This window comes from Electrophorus electricus, chromosome 12 (assembly GCF_041902795.1).
Source record: "Electrophorus electricus isolate QZ-2024a chromosome 12, ASM4190279v1, whole genome shotgun sequence".
NCBI lineage: Eukaryota > Metazoa > Chordata > Actinopteri > Gymnotiformes > Gymnotidae > Electrophorus > Electrophorus electricus.
In genome coordinates, this window is record NC_137508.1 from 28,565,168 (window position 1) to 28,586,380 (window position 21,213).

The window sequence follows — 21,213 nt, forward strand, 5'->3', positions numbered from 1 at the left end:
AGAGAAAATGACATCAGTAAAAGCAACGAATAAACGATCTAAAATCCTGCTCCCGCGTGACTGTCCTGTACAAGCCCGCGGTGTCCCTTTGCAAGCGTGCGGAAGCCTGTGTGAAGGGCGCAGTCTGCAGGAGCAGGACTGCCATGATGAATTGCTGTGTTGTCCCGAGCGGCTTCTCTTCTGCGGCACTGACCCGCGTCCCTGCCAGGGCAGTGGCCATGCGCCATTGGTGGGCACACCATTAAGGTAATTGGCCTTTAGGTTAAAAAAGGGAGCAGAAGCATTTATTACAGCCCCGTAATCATGTTATTGCAACTTGTGTCCTGCTGTCGCGTGCATGCAGGTACGTGGGTAGCGTGCTAGCAGCCCGGCCATCTCACACCTCAGGTACGGACCCGAATAAGCAATGAGCATGGAGCTAATGAACAGCGTGCTTGTGTGACAGCAAAGTTATCGTTTAGGACGCTGTGTATTCATCTGTCTGCCGTGGTCAGGAAGAAAATATCACAAAGCCAAAAAATTAAAATGAATAAAAACGAAGTGGCCCATGGGCACAGAGGGATGCCAGCTTCCTGTTTCTATTACCAAAATATAGGTACCAACAAAACTCTCCAGAAATAACAGACAGGAAGATTCCTGGTGATTGACCAGCAGTCACATGGAGGTTTAGGGGGGTTTTCCCTCTGTGTTCTTATTAAACCATCTGTATTCATATACCCTCTGTTGGAATGAATAAATTAATAAATATTCATGAGTATGAACAAGAATAAATGAATGCATTATGACAATTTTTAGTATTACATTTGCAACATGTACATCAGAAACACCTTCACTGACTGGTCTGTTCATATTCAGATATTGTCATATATTCCATCATCATAACTAAACCTGTTATTCTCATTATATATTTGTGTTGTTTAAGTAAGAGTACATAATGATGACGATGATAATTATTTGTTTTTCCAAAAAGGAATAATGAAACGTGGGAAGAGACTGAAGCTTTAATGTGGCTAGGAGATATAGCCCAGTGTAGTCTGAGCACTTCGTTACGCGTCCTCTGAGTAGGTACGCACATGTATACCGCGTCCTCTGAGTAGGTACGCACATGTATACCGGGTCCTCTGAGTAGGTACGCACATGTATACCGGGTCCTCTGAGTAGGTACGCACGTGTATACCGGGTCCTCTGAGTAGGTACGCACGTGTATACCGCGTCCTCTGAGTAGGTACGCACGTGTATACCGGGTCCTCTGAGTAGGTACGCACGTGTATACCGCGTCCTCTGAGTAGGTACGCACGTGTATACCGGGTCCTCTGAGTAGGTACGCACGTGTATACCGCGTCCTCTGAGTAGGTACGCACGTGTATACCGGGTCCTCTGAGTAGGTACGCACGTGTATACCGGGTCCTCTGAGTAGGTACGCACGTGTATACCGGGTCCTCTGAGTAGGTACGCACGTGTATACCGGGTCCTCTGAGTAGGTACGCACGTGTATACCGCGTCCTCTGAGTAGGTACGCACGTGTATACCGGGTCCTCTGAGTAGGTACGCACGTGTATACCGGGTCCTCTGAGTAGGTACGCACGTGTATACCGGGTCCTCTGAGTAGGTACGCACGTGTATACCGGGTCCTCTGAGTAGGTACGCACGTGTATACCGGGTCCTCTGAGTAGGTACGCACGTGTATACCGCGTCCTCTGAGTAGGTACGCACGTGTATACCGGGTCCTCTGAGTAGGTACGCACGTGTATACCGCGTCCTCTGAGTAGGTACGCACGTGTATACCGCGTCCTCTGAGTAGGTACGCACGTGTATACCGGGTCCTCTGAGTAGGTACGCACGTGTATACCGCGTCCTCTGAGTAGGTACGCACGTGTATACCGCGTCCTCTGAGTAGGTACGCACGTGTATACCGCGTCCTCTGAGTAGGTACGCACGTGTATACCGGGTCCTCTGAGTAGGTACGCACGTGTATACCGGGTCCTCTGAGTAGGTACGCACGTGTATACCGGGTCGTCTGTATTGTTGAGTGTATCTGTGGTGTTGGGGGTTGTGGGATGGGGTAAGTCAGAGGAAAGCGAGAAACAGGAGAGAGATCGGGAAAGAGACAGTCGTGCACACGCACGCACGCACACACACACACGCACACACAGGCATGTCACATGTCAGAAAAGCTGGGGATTCACCAACAAGCCTGGGTTTCTTATCAGCCTTAATATAAATGTGGGTTGCAGTGTAAACACAGGCTTTGGTAGTAAAGCAGGAACAGACCCTACAGTGGAACGGATGGACGCTTCTGAGTCTGACCTTACTGCACTGATGCCGCACGCCTATTTATAGACTCGATAAGCTGGGCTACACAGGAAATGAGGAGCATGGCTTGCTATCTGTGTCTTATGCGAGCAAATCAGACAATATTCATTTCTCCTTAGCTACCAGCTGGGAATCTCAGTGCACGAACAAGATCAGATGTAACGCGAATGTTCCACAGCAGAAACAACACGGAAAGGCACAGCACAGCTGATTTTCCGAATGTCACTTATTTTAATGGCCTGGCTACCGGTGCAAAATGAGCACCAGGCTTTTTTAAAATGTGTTATAGATATCCAGGAGCAATCGAGGCTGGTGGTAAATGAAGGGAGATGCTACGTTTGTGTTGTCTATGAGATAATGCAGTGACTGACGTGGGTGAGATCACAGCGTGTAGCTGGTCCATTTCTGTTGGGTCCTTCTAATGACTCAGTTATTCACAAGTTTTGTTTTTTTTCTTCGTTAGCAGAGACGGAGACTGTTCTGACCTTTATGGTTGTTAGTGCAGGTCACCTGTTCAAGACGGCTTCGTGTGATTGGGAGATCAGGCTTGGCAGAACCCCTCAGCAGCAAAGACCACGTTGTCGCCTTACGCGTGTTCCATACTTCTCTGTCCTGGCCTGAATCTCAGCTTTTGTGAACTGGGTGTGTTTCTCTGGGGTCAAATTCAAACCCACCGAAATCCTGCAGCATTTGCGGCGTCTATGAGCATGTAACGAAGACGAGACAAAAGGTGTCCTGTTGGCATGCATCCACCTGCCCTCACATACATGCCCTGACACAACCACAACACTGACTATAGATGCCGTCGGGCAATGGTCCAGACACACAGAGCCCACACAAATAGCTCCTGCATGCTGCTCGCCTGTGGGGACTGATTGTTAGTTATACATGTATAAAACATTGAGACAGAGAGACAGACAGAGAGAGAGAGATCCCTACCGAAATTCCTAGAGACTGAATTCATTCCAACTAATGGGTTTGAATGAGGCCCACTCGACTGCCCACATACGTATTTGTGTATTACACGAGATGCTAAATGCAAATGACACTGATCTGATGAGACATTTAAGCTCTCAAAATCTGTAGGGCCATTCTGGAGAGCTTTGGTTCGAGGTAGCTTGGGGAGGCGTGGGGGAGGGACTGCATGAGATGGTGGAATGACATTGCAGCTCTTTGTCAGCGACACTGTTGATGTGCCAATTACAAAGTGTCATTTTTATCTCCTATCTCCCAAGTCAGCACTTTGGTGCTTTTTCGGAGCTTGACTCTCCGTTCCACATGAGACTTTTTTTTGCCTCCGTGAAACAGATTCCTCGACAACTATGTGGAGAAAAAGTTTCTTCTCACTTTCTCGCTCCCTTTTCTGAGGAGGTGCGCTTGGCAGTGCCACTGTTTATTCAGTTGACCTAGAAACTCCACCACATACGCTGCGTTTCGCAGAGACTGCACCGCTCTCTCTTTACACTCAGCCAAGTCCAGTTCAGTTTCCTCTTGGTCTCATTCTAAAAGGCCATGAACGGGCCACATTAACAGCCACTGGCTTGAACCAACGTGCCCGTCACATGAAACATCTCGGGCTTTGTGAAAGGTTTGTTGGGATTACTGTGCTTTGAGGAGATCAGAATTATATTAGGCACAAGCACTGAAATGATTTGAATCTGTTATCAAGGGTATGAGGTGTGTAATTAGCCCCAAACCTGTCAGGAGGAAGGTGGCACCGTGGAGTCTTGGAAGGTCCCGCTGTAGGAAAAGAAAAGGCATCTAGACTTTTTGAAACTTTTGAAACTGTGGGGCCTGATGGTTCCTTGTCTGCGTTACACTGTCTAAATCCACCACAGCACATACGTCAGCTGAGGAAACTTGACTGAGTCAGTGGGCGATCGGCACAAAGTTAATCTGTGTCGTTAATTATTCATGAACTTTTATTGTTTATTAATGATCTATATATTTGTAAATGCCTGACTGTTGCAAACATACCAGTTCTGTGGGCAGTGGAAATCTGGACAGTGAACAGAAAAAATAGACATGGGAACACACATGCTTATTAGGGTCAGATCCAGAACCATTCGTTCGTACTGTCCAGGGATTCATGATTAAATCAAGCAACGATAAAAACACTTAACTAACACCAGTGAATAACAAACCAGGCAGAGAAAACACGAACAGCAGCCAGGATTAGCACACATGCTAGGAATCACAAACAGGGCCTGGATTACAATAACCAGCCACAAGACTGTACAAACACAGGGATTAAATACACCGTCTGATGAGCACTAAACAAGACACAGGTGCAGCTCATGAGGGGCGGAGAAATCGAAACTAAGGAACAAACCTCAACAAGGAAGTAACACAAAACAAAGACATGAGAGAGGGAAACCACGGAGACGGGGACGCTAGGAGTAGATTGGCTTCTTCTTTTGCCTTATCCTGTGATTTATGATGAGAACTGTAAGGAACAGCAGTCACCAGGACACTAGTGACATAGGACTGCACCACAAACACATCACACGCAGTCTGAGCGTTTTCATTACTGCGGTGACAATGATCTGCCTGATTAATCAGGTCTCAGAAATCGATTGGCTATTATTTCTGTAGTCCTGCCCTTCTTCTTCACAACTCTTTCTTGACATCTAGTTTTGAATGCTTCAGAAGAGACCGCATACTTTGAAGAGAAAACATGCAGTCAAGGCGTGTCGGTTTGCATGGGGAACCTGGAACTCTTCAAACAAGAGTACAGCAGGAAAAACACACTACACACTAAAACATCCTTCCAGTTCACACAACCAAACCTTTGTACAAAGTGAATCAATTGACAAGAGTTTTTAAATATTTGAATTATTCAAAGCGATATTTATTGTCAGAGCTGCTTTGAGACTTTGATGAGGAAACGCTGGAGGCCGGGCCAGACTGGCCGGACTGCTACAGGCCCACCGGACTATTACAGACCCACATTTTCCTCATCCTGCAGTCCAGTTCCACATCGCTGGTTTCCTCTCACCAGGTCTGGTGCAAGCAGAAGGCAGGAAAGAGGAAATAGAAACTAAAGAAGGGAACCGAGAGAGAGAGAGAGAGAGAGAGAGAGAATGCAGCAGCGTGGTGTTGGAATGCGTGCGAGAGGGATCACACACAGAGAAAGACGGCGGGGAAGTCCAGGGTTAACCCCTTCCTGTCCAGAGCGCACGTCTGCCAGCCAGACCCAGCCTTCCAGGGCTTGGAGCTCACACTCATCTTCTCATGTTCTCTGAGGTGACCATATTGACTTCCAGCTCTGGACTACAGGGAGGCAGCAGAGTGCAGCAGCTGGAGAACTCATGTAACGGGCACCCCCTTCCTGGGATTAATGAGCTGTCCGTCTGACGCTTTTACACCCGGAACGTCATATTGACGCATTTGGATGAAAATAACTGCGTCATCGGTGTGATACTTTTACATTCATGTAGGGTGTACTCCCAATGCCAGCCAGACACAGTGAGGAAGCGTCTGACCCTGGAGGTGGGCAGCGCTGAGCTGGAGGCACACACTGCCGTGCTTTAGCGACGGGGCGGGAGCAGGCCAGGAGAGCAGAACGATGATAATGACAGCAGAATGGAGGAACCAAGCTGGCAGAAACAAGCACTGCTCGGTACGGTGACAATGGGCCACGGGGTCAGGGGTCAGAGGGCATAGACAAGGTCAAGCGAGGGAGCAGAGGTGGAAACACTAGACAGGTAAACTGGAACTGGAGCAGTGAAATGGAACAGGCATCGGATGTGCAGTCAAAGCCCGTCTGATCCGGAAAAATCAGGTAGAAAAGAAAAACAGACACACACAAAAAAAACACTTTATAGAGGCTTTTGTGAGAATCAGTGTTACGCAAGTAGGTAAGTAGGCCGTGATTATGGACTACGATTAATGCACTATGATAGATATGATTGGGCTAATATTTCACTTCAGAAAGATTCAGACTCAGTTTACTTAACTGGAAATGATGAGCACTGCTGTGCTGTTCTGTTTTTTTATCCGTGCATATGAGACCAGATAAAATGAGATTTCACATTTAACACGTAACTGATCTGAAAAAAGGGTCAGCAAAGGATCCGTACAGTGTGAAGTAGGCTGGTGATTAATACACACGCTCCCACTGTGGGTCTCTCCCAACAGCACCAGAAGATCCAGTGCATCTGGGCCAGAGGGCACCAGGCCAGATGTGTGCGTGTCTCCGTCGTGTGTAGGTACCAGTCACCTCCTCCTCTAGTGTGGGACGCTACCGTGTAGACACAACCTTGCAGACGCTATAGTGTAGACACAGCTATGCAGACGCTATAGTGTAGACACAGCTATGCAGACGCTATAGTGTAGACACAGCTATGCAGACGCTATAGTGTAGACACAACCTTGCAGACGCTATAGTGTAGACACAGCTATGCAGACGCTATAGTGTAGACACAGCTATGCAGACGCTATAGTGTAGACACAGCTATGCAGACGCTATAGTGTAGACACTGCTATGCAGACGCTATAGTGTAGACACAGCTATGCAGACGCTATAGTGTAGACACAGCTATGCAGACGCTATAGTGTAGACACAACCTTGCAGACGCTATAGTGTAGACACAACCTTGCAGACGCTATAGTGTAGACACAGCTATGCAGACGCTATAGTGTAGACACAACCTTGCAGACGCTATAGTGTAGACACAACCTTGCAGACGCTATAGTGTAGACACAGCTATGCAGACGCTATAGTGTAGACACAGCTATGCAGACGCTATAGTGTAGACACAGCTATGCAGACGCTATAGTGTAGACACAACCTTGCAGACGCTATAGTGTAGACACAACCTTGCAGACGCTATAGTGTAGACACAACCTTGCAGACGCTATAGTGTAGACACAGCTATGCAGACGCTATAGTGTAGACACAGCTATGCAGACGCTATAGTGTAGACACAGCTATGCAGACGCTATAGTGTAGACACAACCTTGCAGACGCTATAGTGTAGACACAGCTATGCAGACGCTATAGTGTAGACACAACCTTGCAGACGCTATAGTGTAGACACAGCTTTGCAGACGCTACAGTGTAGACACAGCTATGCAGACGCTACCGTGTAGACACAGCTATGCAGACGCTACCGTGTAGACACAGCTATGCAGACGCTATAGTGTAGACACAACCTTGCAGACGCTACCTTGCCGACATTAACGTGCACATGCTACAATGCAGACGCAACCCTGCAGACACACACTCTCACAAATGCATTCAAATACACGTTCTCACTAAGCTGCAGCTTCAGACATTAATTTAATTAATTAACCCATTAACTAATTAAATGAATTAACCCATACAGTAAACGAGCTTGCTGCAACAATGCCAGCATTTGTGGAGCAGTGGAGTATGAAGTGTCTGGGATGGGTCAACTCCCAGCCCTCTGATACACTCACCTCCACCTTGTGATGCAGATTTCCAACCCCTGCTCTACCATTCCCAGCCTGTGGGAAAAGGAACACCACTGTTGGATGGACAAATCCCCATGGCCTTCCATTTAAGCACTTGGAATCTCACTTGAGACCAAATTCAAGCCCACAAAAAAGTAATTAAAAAAGCCTAAAAAGGAAACCCGTGGCGCCGGACTGCTGGGATGAGATGCTTTTCCAGAACGTCCCCATCTCAGATCAGAAGCTGGTCATTCCTCTATTTTTTAAATATATGCATTTTAAAGTTTAGTGTGTAATAGCTGTGGAACTGCAGAGTCTGGCAATACGTACGTTCCTTGCTCAAACCGAAGCTACGTGATTCCTCGGCATAGTTAAACACGGCACAGACTTTCCTGTCCTGTTAAAACCGAGTATCTGAGCGTGTGGCTGACGGGCATCAACGTTGGCACTACGAGGGGCAGTGAGACAGCAGTGAGCCCGGGAGAGTCCTGTGCTGACGGCATTCAGCTCGGCTGGAAAATGTGAGCAGATATTCCAGAGCCCGGCGAGCGCTGGCCTGGACATGGGGCAGATGGGCCAGACGGGCCCCCGTGATACAACTCATTAAAAGGGGGTGGGGGTGATTATGTGGCCCGACACTCCACCGCGCTCTCTCGCTCTCTCTCACACACTCACCCTCTCACGCACTCTCTCATTCTTTCTTTCTCTTGTCCTCTCACACACACTCACCCTCTCTCATTTTCTCTCTCTTTCTCGTCGGCTCTCTCTGTCACTCTCCCTCGTTGTTTCTCTCTTTCGTCCTCACTCTCTCTCGCTCTCTCTCTCTCACACACACTCACCCTCTCTCATTTTCTCTCTCTTTCTTGTCGTCTCTCTCTCTCTCTCTCACTCTCCCTTGTTGTCTCTCACTATCATCCTCGCTCTCTCTCTCACACACACTCACCCACTCTCATTTTCTCTCTCTCTCTATTATGTAAGCATGCCTCCTGTGGTTTTTCCTCTGCACTCATCCTCTTTTCTTGTGGTGTCCAGGCTCCTGATAAGAGCCCTGCTGTAAATAACACCCTTTATTAATCCTTCTTCCCTTTTCATGTTGGCAGATGCCACCTTTGCCTGTAAAGCACTGACTTCAGATCAGACACGCTTCATAAGACACTATTATTAGAGATATTAGTCCGGTTGTATGACAACCCACAGTGCCTCAGTCTGCTAACGACCGTGCCAGTACTACACCCAAACATTACGTAACCGATCACTCTGTTTCTGCAAGAAGAAGCAGGTATTGCTACGGAAAAATTACCAACAAGATTAAAAAGCTACAAGAAGAAGAGAGTTCAGATTAAATGCTCTTCTGAGACAATATGAGGTTTATAATGTTTAAACAGACAATCTGTCAAAACAAATATATTGGAATAAAGCTTGAAAACGATTGTTTAAGAGTCCAGACTCCTGTATTATCATCATATAACATTTACAGACCAATACAGAAACAAACCAGTTTTGACTGAAGTGAAGCAATGAGACAAGTGAAGAGGCAGACCGCAGTTCAGATGTTGTGTGTTAATGAACATCACGAGTCCTTTCATTCTGCACACCCAAGCTGGACTTGTGCACTGTATTAGGCTAATCCATTTTTGATGCATATACGAAGCGCTGGTGCAAGGTGCTACTCCAGCTCTGGCAACACTTGGAAATCGCTTACCGGAGGGGACAGGTTTGGTTGGCAAAGGCTGGCACGTCAAGCAGTGCTGTGAATATTTCACCTCATTAAAAATCCATGGAGGCAAAGGGTGCTCTTAAAGGGCTCACCCCGGCCGGCCTTCTGTTTCCAGGCTCTTATTTATAACATTCCATGTATTGTGAGTTTCCCTGAGCCAGTGTGTGTGTGTGTGAAAGAGCAAGAAAGACAGAGAGAGTGAAACAGAGAGGGGGGTGATGTATGGGTAAGGAAGTGTGTTCCTGGATGGCGTGCTGAGGCTGGCTTAGGCACATGGCTTACACATGTGATGCGGAACGTGACGCAGTGTGTGGACATCAGGCCTGTGTGGCCCCTCGTGGTGGTGCCCGTCGAGTCTGGCAGGCTGGGTGGCACGCCGTCCGGAAGCCTTTGATGGCTGACTGCATCACAGGCTGAGTCGTCTGGGCTGGACTCAGGAGGTCTGTGTTTGGCTGACACCTAAAACATGGCGTGGTGTAAACACAAACCCGCCTTCATAGTACAGTATTCTGAAAGAAACAAGTCATTAGGATGTCATTTATAAACAGACTGGATTATATACAAGGCACGGCATAGTTTAATGTGAAACAGCCCACTGTCTGTGTGTTAAATATCCTCCTCTGTGCCATCCTAAATTACTTCGATTGTGATTTTTTCCTGTGAAATAGTAATTTCACTTAGCTTACCTGATCTCTAACTGATGACGTAAAGTTTAACAGCAATGTCATCTGCAGTATGTTTGGGTTGGGAAGGCCTCCGTTACTCGATGTCCTATTTTCAGCAGATATTTTTGTTCTTATTGGTGTATATGCTTGGATCAGCAGTCAGGACAGGTGAGGTACTGGGGGGCATTCAGGACAGGTGAGGTACTGGGGGGCATTCAGGACAGGTGAGTTACTGGCGGGCATTCAGGACAGGTGAGGTACTGGGGGGCATTCAGGACAGGTGAGGTACTGGGGGGCATTCAGGACAGGTGAGGTACTGGGGGGCATTCAGGACAGGTGAGGTACTGGTGGGCATTCAGGACAAGTGAAGTATTGTTCCTCAAATGGCCATATGGTCTAGTAATCCTCTAGCATGAGCACACCAAATTTATAAAAGGTCACGAAACAAGGAGACGTTCACCTGCATATTTGTGCCAATGTCCAGAGAGCCTCTCCACATTATCTTCCTCCAGAATTCTGTTTTCCATACAAGCGAATAAATAAAACAATAAATGCATTCTGCGTTTCTGAAATTAACTTAAGAAATATGACCATTACAGCATTCTCAAATGCTGTTCTTGGATGTATGTCTTGTCCAGAAGACTTTCTCTCTGGTTTCTAGGGCTGTGCAGGGCTGCCTGGTACGTTGATAGCAGAGCATTTCCCCGAACTCCTTTTACTGTGACTGATGGTTCCCTCCAGAGAATTTTCTCTGATGAATTAATTTTGTTCATATCATAGTTAACTAGCAGTTGCATGGCTGTCCCTAATATGTCTGCTTCACTGATTAGAGAATTATGATTACACAATAAATATATCCAGATCCAGATCAACATTTTCCAGAAGCCCAAATAACACCCTTAAATGTTGTTTTTTAACTCATCGATGGGTTTATTCAGAAACAGATAATCCCATGGAGAACAAATGTCTCATTTACTTTTTTTTTTTACTAGAAATTCTGTGAGAACTGGGAAACAACATTCAGGTCCATTCAACACTAAAAAATAAAAAATGAATTCTACAATTTCAGTATTCTTTCTGAGCTCATTGATGCACAGTGTACAAAGCAGTGGTCCAAGGACAGACCCCTGATGAACTCCATTAACAATTTCAAAGGAATTGTGATTGCTTACCATTGGTCTTATTAAAAAGACACTCATGAAACCAGGTAGGCACCTGCTGATCACAGCCAATAGAAATCTGTCTTTGTGTGAGAACATCATGATCAACAGTGTCATGATAAATTATAAAAACAGAAACACAGTGTTGCTGTTTTCCAGGAGCACCAGCAGTGTCATTAATAAGCTTTGGCCTGATTTACAACCTGACTAAAATATTTCCTTTTAATAAGAAGCCAGGCAGCTGAATATTCCTAAAATACTGAGTCAGTTGAGTCAGTAGTGTGTTGTACATCTTAAAAGATTTCAGCTCTGTTTGAGGTGTTGTGTAACCAAATTCCACATTTCCAGTCTGATGAAGACATGGTTATCTGATCTTGTGGTTTTGACCCAAGTTTAATCTCTTGAACCAGAAGTGAATTTAATCTCTTTCTCAAACATGCTCATGCTCACACACACAAACACACACACACACACACACACACACACACACACACACACACACCCCATCACACAATACGTATTTCAGACTTTTGTATAAAGAGTGACCATTAGTGATATCCAAGATGACTAATCCTCATAAATTAAATTACAGACTACAGCTAATCTATAAGAACTATGGTAAAGGTAGGGAGTTAAACATAATCCCTTAAGGAAAAATCTCAAAAAAGTCTTTATTCTCACAAAGTCAACAGGCAACCACCTTTACAAGTGTACTGTAAGAATGGTCACAGGACCTGTTAACTTGTGAGAAGCTACCCGAGGAGGGGGTGAGAGGGAGCGCCACCCTGACTGGTTGGGTCTGGGGGTGTTGGCAGGGTGTATGCAGTGATATTCCATCTCTCCATGTCTGATGTGGCCCAAGTCAAAACCAAACATGACCAAGATCACTAATCACCTGCTGGAAGTGTTGGGCTGGTGTGCAGCAGTGTGTTAGCCACGTGGAGCGCTCTCTCTCTCTCTCTCTCACTCTCACTCTCTCTCACTCTCTTTCTCACTTGCTCTCTCTCTCTCACACTCTCTCGCCTGCTCTCTCTCTCTCACCTGCTCTCTCTCTCTCTCTCACTCACTCTCTCTCTCTCTCGCCTGCTCTCTCTTTCTCTCTCTGTTTTTTTTTTTTTGTTTTTTTTTTGCGGTTGAGGTTTTTTCTTCTCTGAACCGCTCAGTCATTAACTGTACATTCAGTAAACACTCCTGGCTTGGCACAGGCAGAATACGGAGGATACAGCGCACAGCTTTGGGCCGCAGTCACTGCTAAGAGACCTGAAGACTTCTCAGAGACCTGGATTATACTAAAGACCTCTGAGAGACCTGGATTATCGTAAAGACCTCTGAGAGACCTGCCGGGAACTGAAGACTTCTCAGAGAGCTGTCTTAAACTGAAGATTTCTGAGAGAAATTCTCTGATTCCACACGAGTCAGTATACATGAATTCAGTCACAGTTCCTTAGGATTTCTGAGGTGTCTGGTGCTGCTATGATTCAGGGATGTATTTGTCCCAGAGCTCTTTTCTGTCCTTGCCCATTTGGTCAAAAAATGTATGACATTTGGAGCAAATAAAAACAAGGCAGGAACAAATTTGCCCCAGTTTACAGCATTCAAGGACAGATGGACTTCAGATAACCACCACAGAACTAAAGATCTTCATCCCTGCATGAAAAGGTCACGTGTTCGTTATTATAAAGTGATCTCTGCATCCTTTAATAAGAATCAAACCTACAAATATTTTCAACAAAATATTGATTTGTGTACCTTTAAAACAGAAACATATGAATGTCATAATACAAAACTGTTTAAGTGAAATACACACTTGTAGTCTGTGTAGTGATTTGTTGACTTGGCTGGTTAAACCAGGTCACGTGGTCTGCCAGGGGAACATCAGTCCTCCAAAACATGTAATTTCACAACAGAACAAAACAGAGTCTCTGCTGCAAATCTTAAACTAAACACGGAATTCGACAATACATCACAAAGGTTCAAAATATCCATGAATATGCACCGGCATATCAGATAGCTAACAGCTTGCTTTTTTCCCTCTCTTAGCTACGAATGTGTGATTTTTTTACATCTGGGATTGTACTAGCAGAGACTCTGGACACAGATTAAGCAGCACTGATTAGGTTTGCTTGGTTTCATTTCCAGCTGATGCATTTGTCTCATTACCCAGAAGCTGCTGTAGGAATCCCCCAACCCCCCTGGAGGCTGTACTCAATACTTCTGTCCACACACACACACACACACACACACACACACACACACACACACACACACACACACACACACACACACACACACACACACACTCTACACATCTCACGCCTACACAGCTATAACTCTTCAACCTTTCATCCTACACACTTCCAGACTGGTTTCGTTGACCATCATCTGAATGTTCCCAGTTTGAACCTCCTCGTTGGTTGTGCTGGAGTGTCAACTTGCAGCCAGAGGTCTGGGGTTTATGCTACAGTCTGGGCAGCTGCTGAAGTCTTCAGGTGACTAAGTGAAAATATTGTAGCATTTAGTTTTTGGACCATAAAATACACCCTAAGCAGAAATCCAAATGAGCCTATTGAACCCTGGATGACGCTATGAATTACCCCAATGTGCTCATATGGACTGTTGTATATACTTGACTTAAAGGTAATTTTCCATCTGAGCATAAACAGCAAGCAGCTCTCTCACTCCCTCGGGTCCGGCAGGCTCTAGATCCTCCCACAGTTAATCTCACACACTTTGGAGATTTGCTTCCTGTTTGTCCTCACTGGACTAAGGCTATCTTGCAGGTTACCTGTGATTCAGGCTGACCTATCTGGGAGGCTGGCGAGAAACATGGTGTCCAGAAGCTGGATAAAGGTGTGCATTGGAGGTCAGGTCACGAGTTCACCCGGGTCTTTAATCAACACGCCTGGAAGTAGCTTTGTTTGAATCTCTGGGCAGTGGACATGCCGCTAAGCACGATTAGTGTAAATAGTGAGGCGTATTATCCCAGACAGGCTGAAGATGCAGGCCTGCTGCCCTTCACCTGCTCAGCGCTGCCACAGATGGTGCTGTTTCTTATCAATGGCGCTTAGTAGTAAATAGTATATTTTGTTCAAATTTTGTTGGGTTTTTTGTGTGTGTAAGTGTTGAGGACAGAGTCTATTTCTCAGGGCCTCAGTTTGAAGCTAGCTGACGTTAGCCACATTTAAATCACTGGCCTGATCGGTGCTCAGCTAGGATGTCTGGAAAGGGCCACTGGTGTCTCACACAGTCACATGATTTCCAGCCAATTAAAATACAGCGTGCTGACGTTCATGAGAAGCACACTTGAAAAGCTGAGGTAGTAGAACTGTGTTTGCTGTGAAGTAAGACTTTTCACGGTTAATTACTTAATTAGTCCTTAATAAAAGGTTTGCCAGTTTGGTCACGGCATTTACCAAAAGCGATATTGCATTGTCATTGTTGGTGTTTTTACCAGTGTGATAACATTGTGTCTGAGGGCTGAATGTAGCACTGCCTGGTCTGGACTCGTCTTCTAAACTGTAAACCTTTATCCTCCACACAACCTGTTAGATCTATCAACTCGTTAAATTTGCAGATTTTCCCAGAAACGCATACAGGACTTTAAAGCGTTGTTTTGTTCTGCTCAAATTCTAAAAGTAAGGCTTTTATTGACGTATTTCATCCTTTTATCATTCTTTTGTCATTTGTTCATCATTCTTTTAATATATTCCCCATTGTTATTCATGAATTATCTGATAACTTTAATAACGCCTCCTAAACTGGTTAAACCAGGTTCTTTGCAAGCATTGGTTCTCATAAAAAGAGAGAGAAGGTTGGATTAAGTTCTGGAGAAGGTTCTGGAGAGAAGGTTGGATTAACAGAGAAGAATCTAGAGAAGGCTGGATTTAGAGAGGTCTGGAGAGGTTGTGTTTAGAAAGGTTGGCTTTAGAGATGATTGGGTTTAGAGAGAAGTCTGGACAGATGGTTGGGTTTAGAGATGGTTGGGTTTAGAAAGAAGTCTGGAGAGATGGATGGATTTAGAGATGGTTGGGTTTAGAGAGGTTGAGTTTAGCTGCAGGCTTGTTTGGATGGCTGTGTCTGGTTTAGACTCTTGGTGTGGCAGCACCAATGAAAACGTTTAATGAAAATGTACCCCGATACCACAGACTGAGCAGGACAAATGAACAGCCACTGCAGAGATCGTCATTACATACCGCATGGCAACGCTGCTGTCACAAGAAAACTCTCTATTTACCAAACAAGCCTGTCTGTTATACCAGTGTGGAATTGCCAAGGTGCACCAGAGGGATTTTGTTTTAGTTCATGAAGAGTTCTACATTTCCCAGAGGGCTAAGAGTCAATGTTGCTTGGTGTGGTTTTGAGAAAAAAAACAAAACATTCAAAATAATCAACCAGCCTGATGTGGAAATGCAGGTTTTCTAGTGGCAACAGCGGTGTGACACACACACACACACACACACACACATTCCCGGTTCAAAGGACTTCGTCTGCTGATGAACGGGTGTGATGAGATCTTCTGCCCCTCCGGTGGAATGAGCACACGCAGGCCGTGTCTCTCATCTCTGCTCAGGAACACGTCATTCCTGCTAATTCTTATCGCTAATAACGACCAGCTCTGTTTGGGATAGGAATGAGTAAACACCTGTGACCTGATATGAATCAAAGCTGAACGTTGAGGTGTGTGTTTACAGTGATGGACATGCACAGTTCTTGCTAAAGGCCCCTTTAGTCATATTCCCTTCCACACAGGACTCGACCACAGATGTGTTCTCCTCAGACAGAACCGGGAGATGACAAACCGGTCCAGCACACGCTGCCACTATGCCAGACGGTAAACCATCGAGCCATTCAGCTCATACATTCTCATCAGATCTTTTGAGCGTGCGGCGTAAGGCTCAGCCAAGTGCATGCTCTGTCACTCTGTGCTTTGACACAGCTCCCTGACGTGTGACCTGGAGCTGTGCTCCCTCTGCCAAGCCTGAGCTCGGTCGGCAGCTAGTGCAGGACAGAGCTGAGCACTGCACCAGGCCAGAGAGGACGTGGAGGCTTTTTGAGGTTTTTCCACACAGTTGTGCAGGCGAGAGATGTGTGAGGATGGCAGAGTGCTAGAGTAACGGTTCTTCAGGTATTGGGTACCTTTAGGCCTATGCGCACCTCCCAGGCTTCAGCCCTCCCCAGTCTCTTCCCTGCTGGGCTCCGCCACCTGAGCAGGAGGAGTAGAGAGTCAGAAGGATTAGCTGCATTGTCAAATAAACAGATCCCAGATCAGTGAACTTGCGCTTTGTATATGACTAATTTTTTGTTTGCTTTGAAAAAAGTTCGTTTCCTTTACATTTCCACGACATCTACTGTACCATGGCAAGAATGTGGCGCAGGGAATTATATATGTGATTTAATTATTATTCACAGTAGGTAAAGGTAAAGAAGACATTTCCTGCGTAAGGGTCCGGGTGCTTTGATTGCCTCATGCAAAGTGTTTATATTTATGATAATAACGGCAGTAAATATGTGGTTGCTGACACCAGCACACTCTGCCAAAGAGAACATAAGGTCACTCAGGACAAATGTACTGACACGTTAGACATTGAATTTTTTTCTTTTTTACAAGACAGCCTGCCGTTGCTTCAGTACCTTTCTAACAATGTTTAAACTGTCCAGTCGTGCTTAAGAATGATAATGAACCTCTGGAGAGCTAGAACATTACACCCACGTCTGGAGCAGACGAAACAGGCTCGGCACACACAGTGTGGCAAGAGTGAGTACTGATTTTTAAAGAAGAGTGAGTGATTCTTGAAGAGCACTGATTCTAAAAAAAAGTGAGTACTGATTCTTAAAGAAGAGTACTGATTCTTAAAGAAGCGTGAGCACCGATTCTTAAAGAAGAGTATCGATTCTAAAAAATTAGAACTGATTCTTAAAGAAGAGTATTATTCTTAAAGAAGAGTGAGCACTGATTCTTCAAGAAAGTTCCGATTCTTAGAGTACTGATTCTAAAAAGTTTTGATTCTTAAAGCGTGAGTACTGATTCTTAGAGTACTGATTTTTAAAGAAGAGTACTGATTCTTAAAAAAGAGTGAGTACAGACTACTAATTCTTAAAGAAAAGTGAGTACTGATTCTTAGAGTGAGTACTGATTTTTAAAGAAGAGTGCTGATTCTTAAAGAAGAGTGAGTGCTGATTCTTTGAGTGAGTACCGATTCTTAGTAAGTACTGATTCTAAACAGAGTATTGATTCTTAAAGAAGAGTGAGCACTGATTCTTAAAGAGCGAGTACTGATTCTTAGAGTGAGTACTGATTCTTAAAGAAGAGCGAGCACTGATTCTTAAAGAGCTAGTACTGATTCTTAGAGTGAGTACTGATTCTTAGTGAGTACTAATTTTTAAAGAGTACTGATTCTTAAATAGTGAGTACTGATTCTTTAAGAGTGAGTACTGATTCTAAAAGAAAAGTATTGATTCTTAAAGAAGAGTGAGCAGTGATTCTTAAAGAAGAGTGAGCACTGATTCTCCTAATCCAGTTAGGATTGTACAGGCTGTCAGGAAGAACCAACCCAAACAAAACATGCCCCAGTTCTGGAAGCTTTTCTGCAGCCTTGTCTGTTCAACAGCTGTTTCATAATTGATTGGTGGGCACTTGTTCACATATAACCCGCGTTTATAATTCACTGCCCCGCGTGCCTGCGTCTGCCCGGGGCCACATCCCCCATAGTGCTCAGCAAGTGTGCTGCACTGTCTGCAGCTTGTGAATATTACAGGCATATAAATGGTGTTTCTGTGTACTTCATTTGAAACAGGTGACCCCTCCTTCAGGGTCAGCCTCTAACAGAACTCGGAGGCTCCACAATCCCCCGAGGAGTTACCCACAGTCCTGTGCAGTGGGGGACAGGGTGGTGAGTGGGTGCAGTCATAATGTTCAGACCGTCTCCTTGTGGTTATGTAAGCGATTTTGTCCTCGCGTGTTTTACCTAAGCTACCTTTAGTGTGCGCTACATTCCAAGGTGTACGTTACGTAAGCCCTTGTGCTAAAGAGTGCCTGCTGTTGGTCTAAATCACTCTGCAGTGGAGCCTTCTCTCATGACCTGTACAGGACTCTCAGCTAGTGTTGTCTGTGCTTCTGCCCATGGTAACATCACACGTGCTTGCCCAGTTTAAGGGCCCACAATGGTCTAGTGAACAAAAGCACTCCCATCGAGCCCCCGGTCTCGCCTTAGGCGCCATGCATGCAGTTCGACTTAGCAGTGTCTTGTTTGTCAAAATCACACATGCACTTGTTTGTCACATGCACAAATGGCATTATGAGATGGGCTACCACCTTGAGCTGTTAACTCGACAACAGTTCTGAGAAACTTCACCACCAGCAACTGTGGCACAGGTAACATACCGACACCGCGGCAGTGGGTTACACCACACGGGTGACGCAGGAGAGAAGCATGCACAATCCAAACTCCCCCCAGTCGCTGTATTTACCACTTCAACATCTGCTCCGTAGACACACGTCTTTACCTTAATCCGAGTTTCTTTTAACACATATTTCTGTGGGTATTCAGCCGTTTAATATTGCTGTAACCGTCTGTTTACTCTTAAATATGTCATGTCTGCTGCATGCATCGAGTGACGGTCGAGCCGGTCTGGACCTGCCCAGCTAGAGGCTGGAGAATCAGGGGTTGCTTGGAGACTTTCCTCATTTGTCTCAATATATTTGTCGATTAAATTACTGATCAAAGAATTGATTAATTATTGGCTGCCGGAATGATCTCGTCTAGCGCTGTGTTACTAGGCTACATTCATATTATCAAGCTGAAGTGACACAAATCAGATTTCTTTTGCTTTAATGTGATACAGATTAGATGTTTTCAGCGTGGTGTGGACACGCGCATGCAGAAGTCAGCACATGCATTCCTTTCGAAGAGTAGGAAATATTAATTTCATGCCTTCTGTACGCTACGTCAGACTTAAAAACTGCGAGTTGTAATTTCGCATGCTGTAGCGTCATGTTCCGTCATCCCGTCCTGGGCTGAGCATGGATCCAGCTCCGATCCACGAGACCTGAACGAGACCGACTGGTTTGGCGGTCACGCGGCGTTCTCCTTGGACGTGTGCACGTAGAGTTGATGTCATCAGCTACAATGGAGGAGAGGAACAGTGCCGGTCACAGCACGCAGAAACGCACCTGCTGGCCGTCCGATGGTTTCACGCCTCCTGTGCTGTTTGCCGTCCTGAGAACGCGCGGCTCACCTGAGTTTCCACCATTACTGAGTTACCATTCAGCCATTAACTATGAGTCATCGCACAAAAATGACGTCTGGTGTTGGTGACGCAGGTGACTCGGTATGGACGTGTGCACGTGCACCGTTTTCGGCGTGTCGACGCGTTCACATTGCAGACAGATGCAGATGCAGGTCACTGGCAATTATGAATGTGATCCGTCAAGACAGGCAACTCCGATCTGAGCACAAAACTTGGCTGAGTGCTGCTGTCCTTTAACTGTAGGCTACAAACACGTGCCCATCACACACCTGAACACGTCTGCTGTTTTACAAGCGATCGCTGACCCACTTACCCCACCAACAGTAGAAGGCACCTTTTCAAACTGTTGGCTTTTTCTTTTTTCACCCTTCTTGTAGTCTCATGTGGAACGAAGCTTTCTGACGGGAAAACATAATTGTCTCTGAGATTGTCCTGGCGAATGGTTGAACTACGCCGGGCTGGAAGTGTGCTGGGCGTGGGTGGTGCTATGGTGGGTGGCTCCCAGTGCCCACAGTTCCGCCCCGCCACAGACATGCCAAGCAGCCAACAAACTGAATGTGTGTTTAGATGACCGCGATAGAATTTGGTCACCTTCCTGGATTGAGTCGGGAGACGAAGTGGAGAGTGTCACAGACCGTGGCCGGCTCGTTAAGGTGTCACGTTGTCCAAATGTATCTTGCCTTATCGATAACGATGGGAAGGAGCTCCTTAGCAAATGAGGAGGAAATGGAAGGGGGGACAGTAGAAAAACTCCGGAACTGCTCGGAAACATACTTGGAATATGTAAACCCCAGATATACTGTTTATAGAAAAACTGCTCATTTTTGCACATGATGAAGGCCCCTACCCCCACCGGGTTGAAAGTTTTAGCCTACATTTAAAAAAGAAATTCTCAACCCCCTATAATATGAATTTCAGTTCCTATCAATGTAAGAGCATGATAGTCAGATTTAAGGATTGTCTTAATAAGCGGGTATATGTACACCAGCGTCGTGTGAGACTAGAACAGGGTGCCCTTTGACCTGTTTTCTGGAGTCTCAGCTGCCCATGTAGGTTGTTGCTGGTGGTCTGGACGCCTTTATAGGGTGACTTTGAGGAGATGTGCTCAACACAGTTCTGCAGCGTCCTGCCCGCTCAGACTATGTCAGCTTGTGTTGCCTGATTTAATCAGATTTCTGCACAGTCAGCCCGACTATTTGGAGAACACGCCTAGGGTTTTTCATTTTTTACTGTTTCAATTTCATTTGAAGGACACAGGTAAAATTTTACCCATTCTCTTGACCTCACTGCTGTTTTATGATCTTCTTTGGCTATTTATGTTGCTTTCATTGGTTCTGATGGAAATTGGTTTCCTTGTGGTTATTTCTTTGTTTCTTCCTCGCTCCTGCCCGTGCTTGGCGTGAGGTGTCCGTGGAACACACGAAAGCACTGCTGGGAGTTGTTTGGTTTCTGAGGTTTGCTCTGGGAACCACCCTGAAAGCTTTCCGTTTGGAACTACATGGTGAAGCATACGTTATGAGTCACTGGCATATGCCGAGCACTACGGGTGCCTGGAGGGGCAGAAATGCATTACACACTTCACCCGGCAGAGGGGAGGAACAGCATGGGCTATTTCAATGAGTCAATAAATAAACTACTTCTTTTGTTTGTTACCTTGTTTGTTTGTCAGGCGAGACGCGAACCCTAAACATTT

At 45.7% G+C, this 21,213-nt stretch overlaps 1 protein-coding gene across 9 annotated transcripts in view; it reads left to right on the forward strand.

Annotated features, from left to right (window-relative positions):
* nr3c2 (nuclear receptor subfamily 3, group C, member 2) overlaps nucleotides 1-21,213 on the forward strand; it is a 61,474-nt gene that overhangs the window by 15,769 nt on the left and 24,492 nt on the right. Inside the window, exons 1-2 of one of the 9 annotated variants that reach the window (XM_081724908.1) lie at nucleotides 5,462-6,097; nucleotides 6,454-6,520. The exons of 6 other annotated variants lie outside the window; for them this stretch is intronic. In XM_081724908.1, the coding sequence (XP_081581034.1) occupies nucleotides 6,061-6,097; nucleotides 6,454-6,520 (104 nt within the window). In that variant the 5' untranslated portion in view covers nucleotides 5,462-6,060. Of the gene's footprint in view, nucleotides 1-5,461; nucleotides 6,098-6,453; nucleotides 6,521-21,213 lie in introns of those variants that run through there. 2 more of the 9 variants (XM_081724909.1, XM_081724910.1) reach the window with 2 other exon arrangements.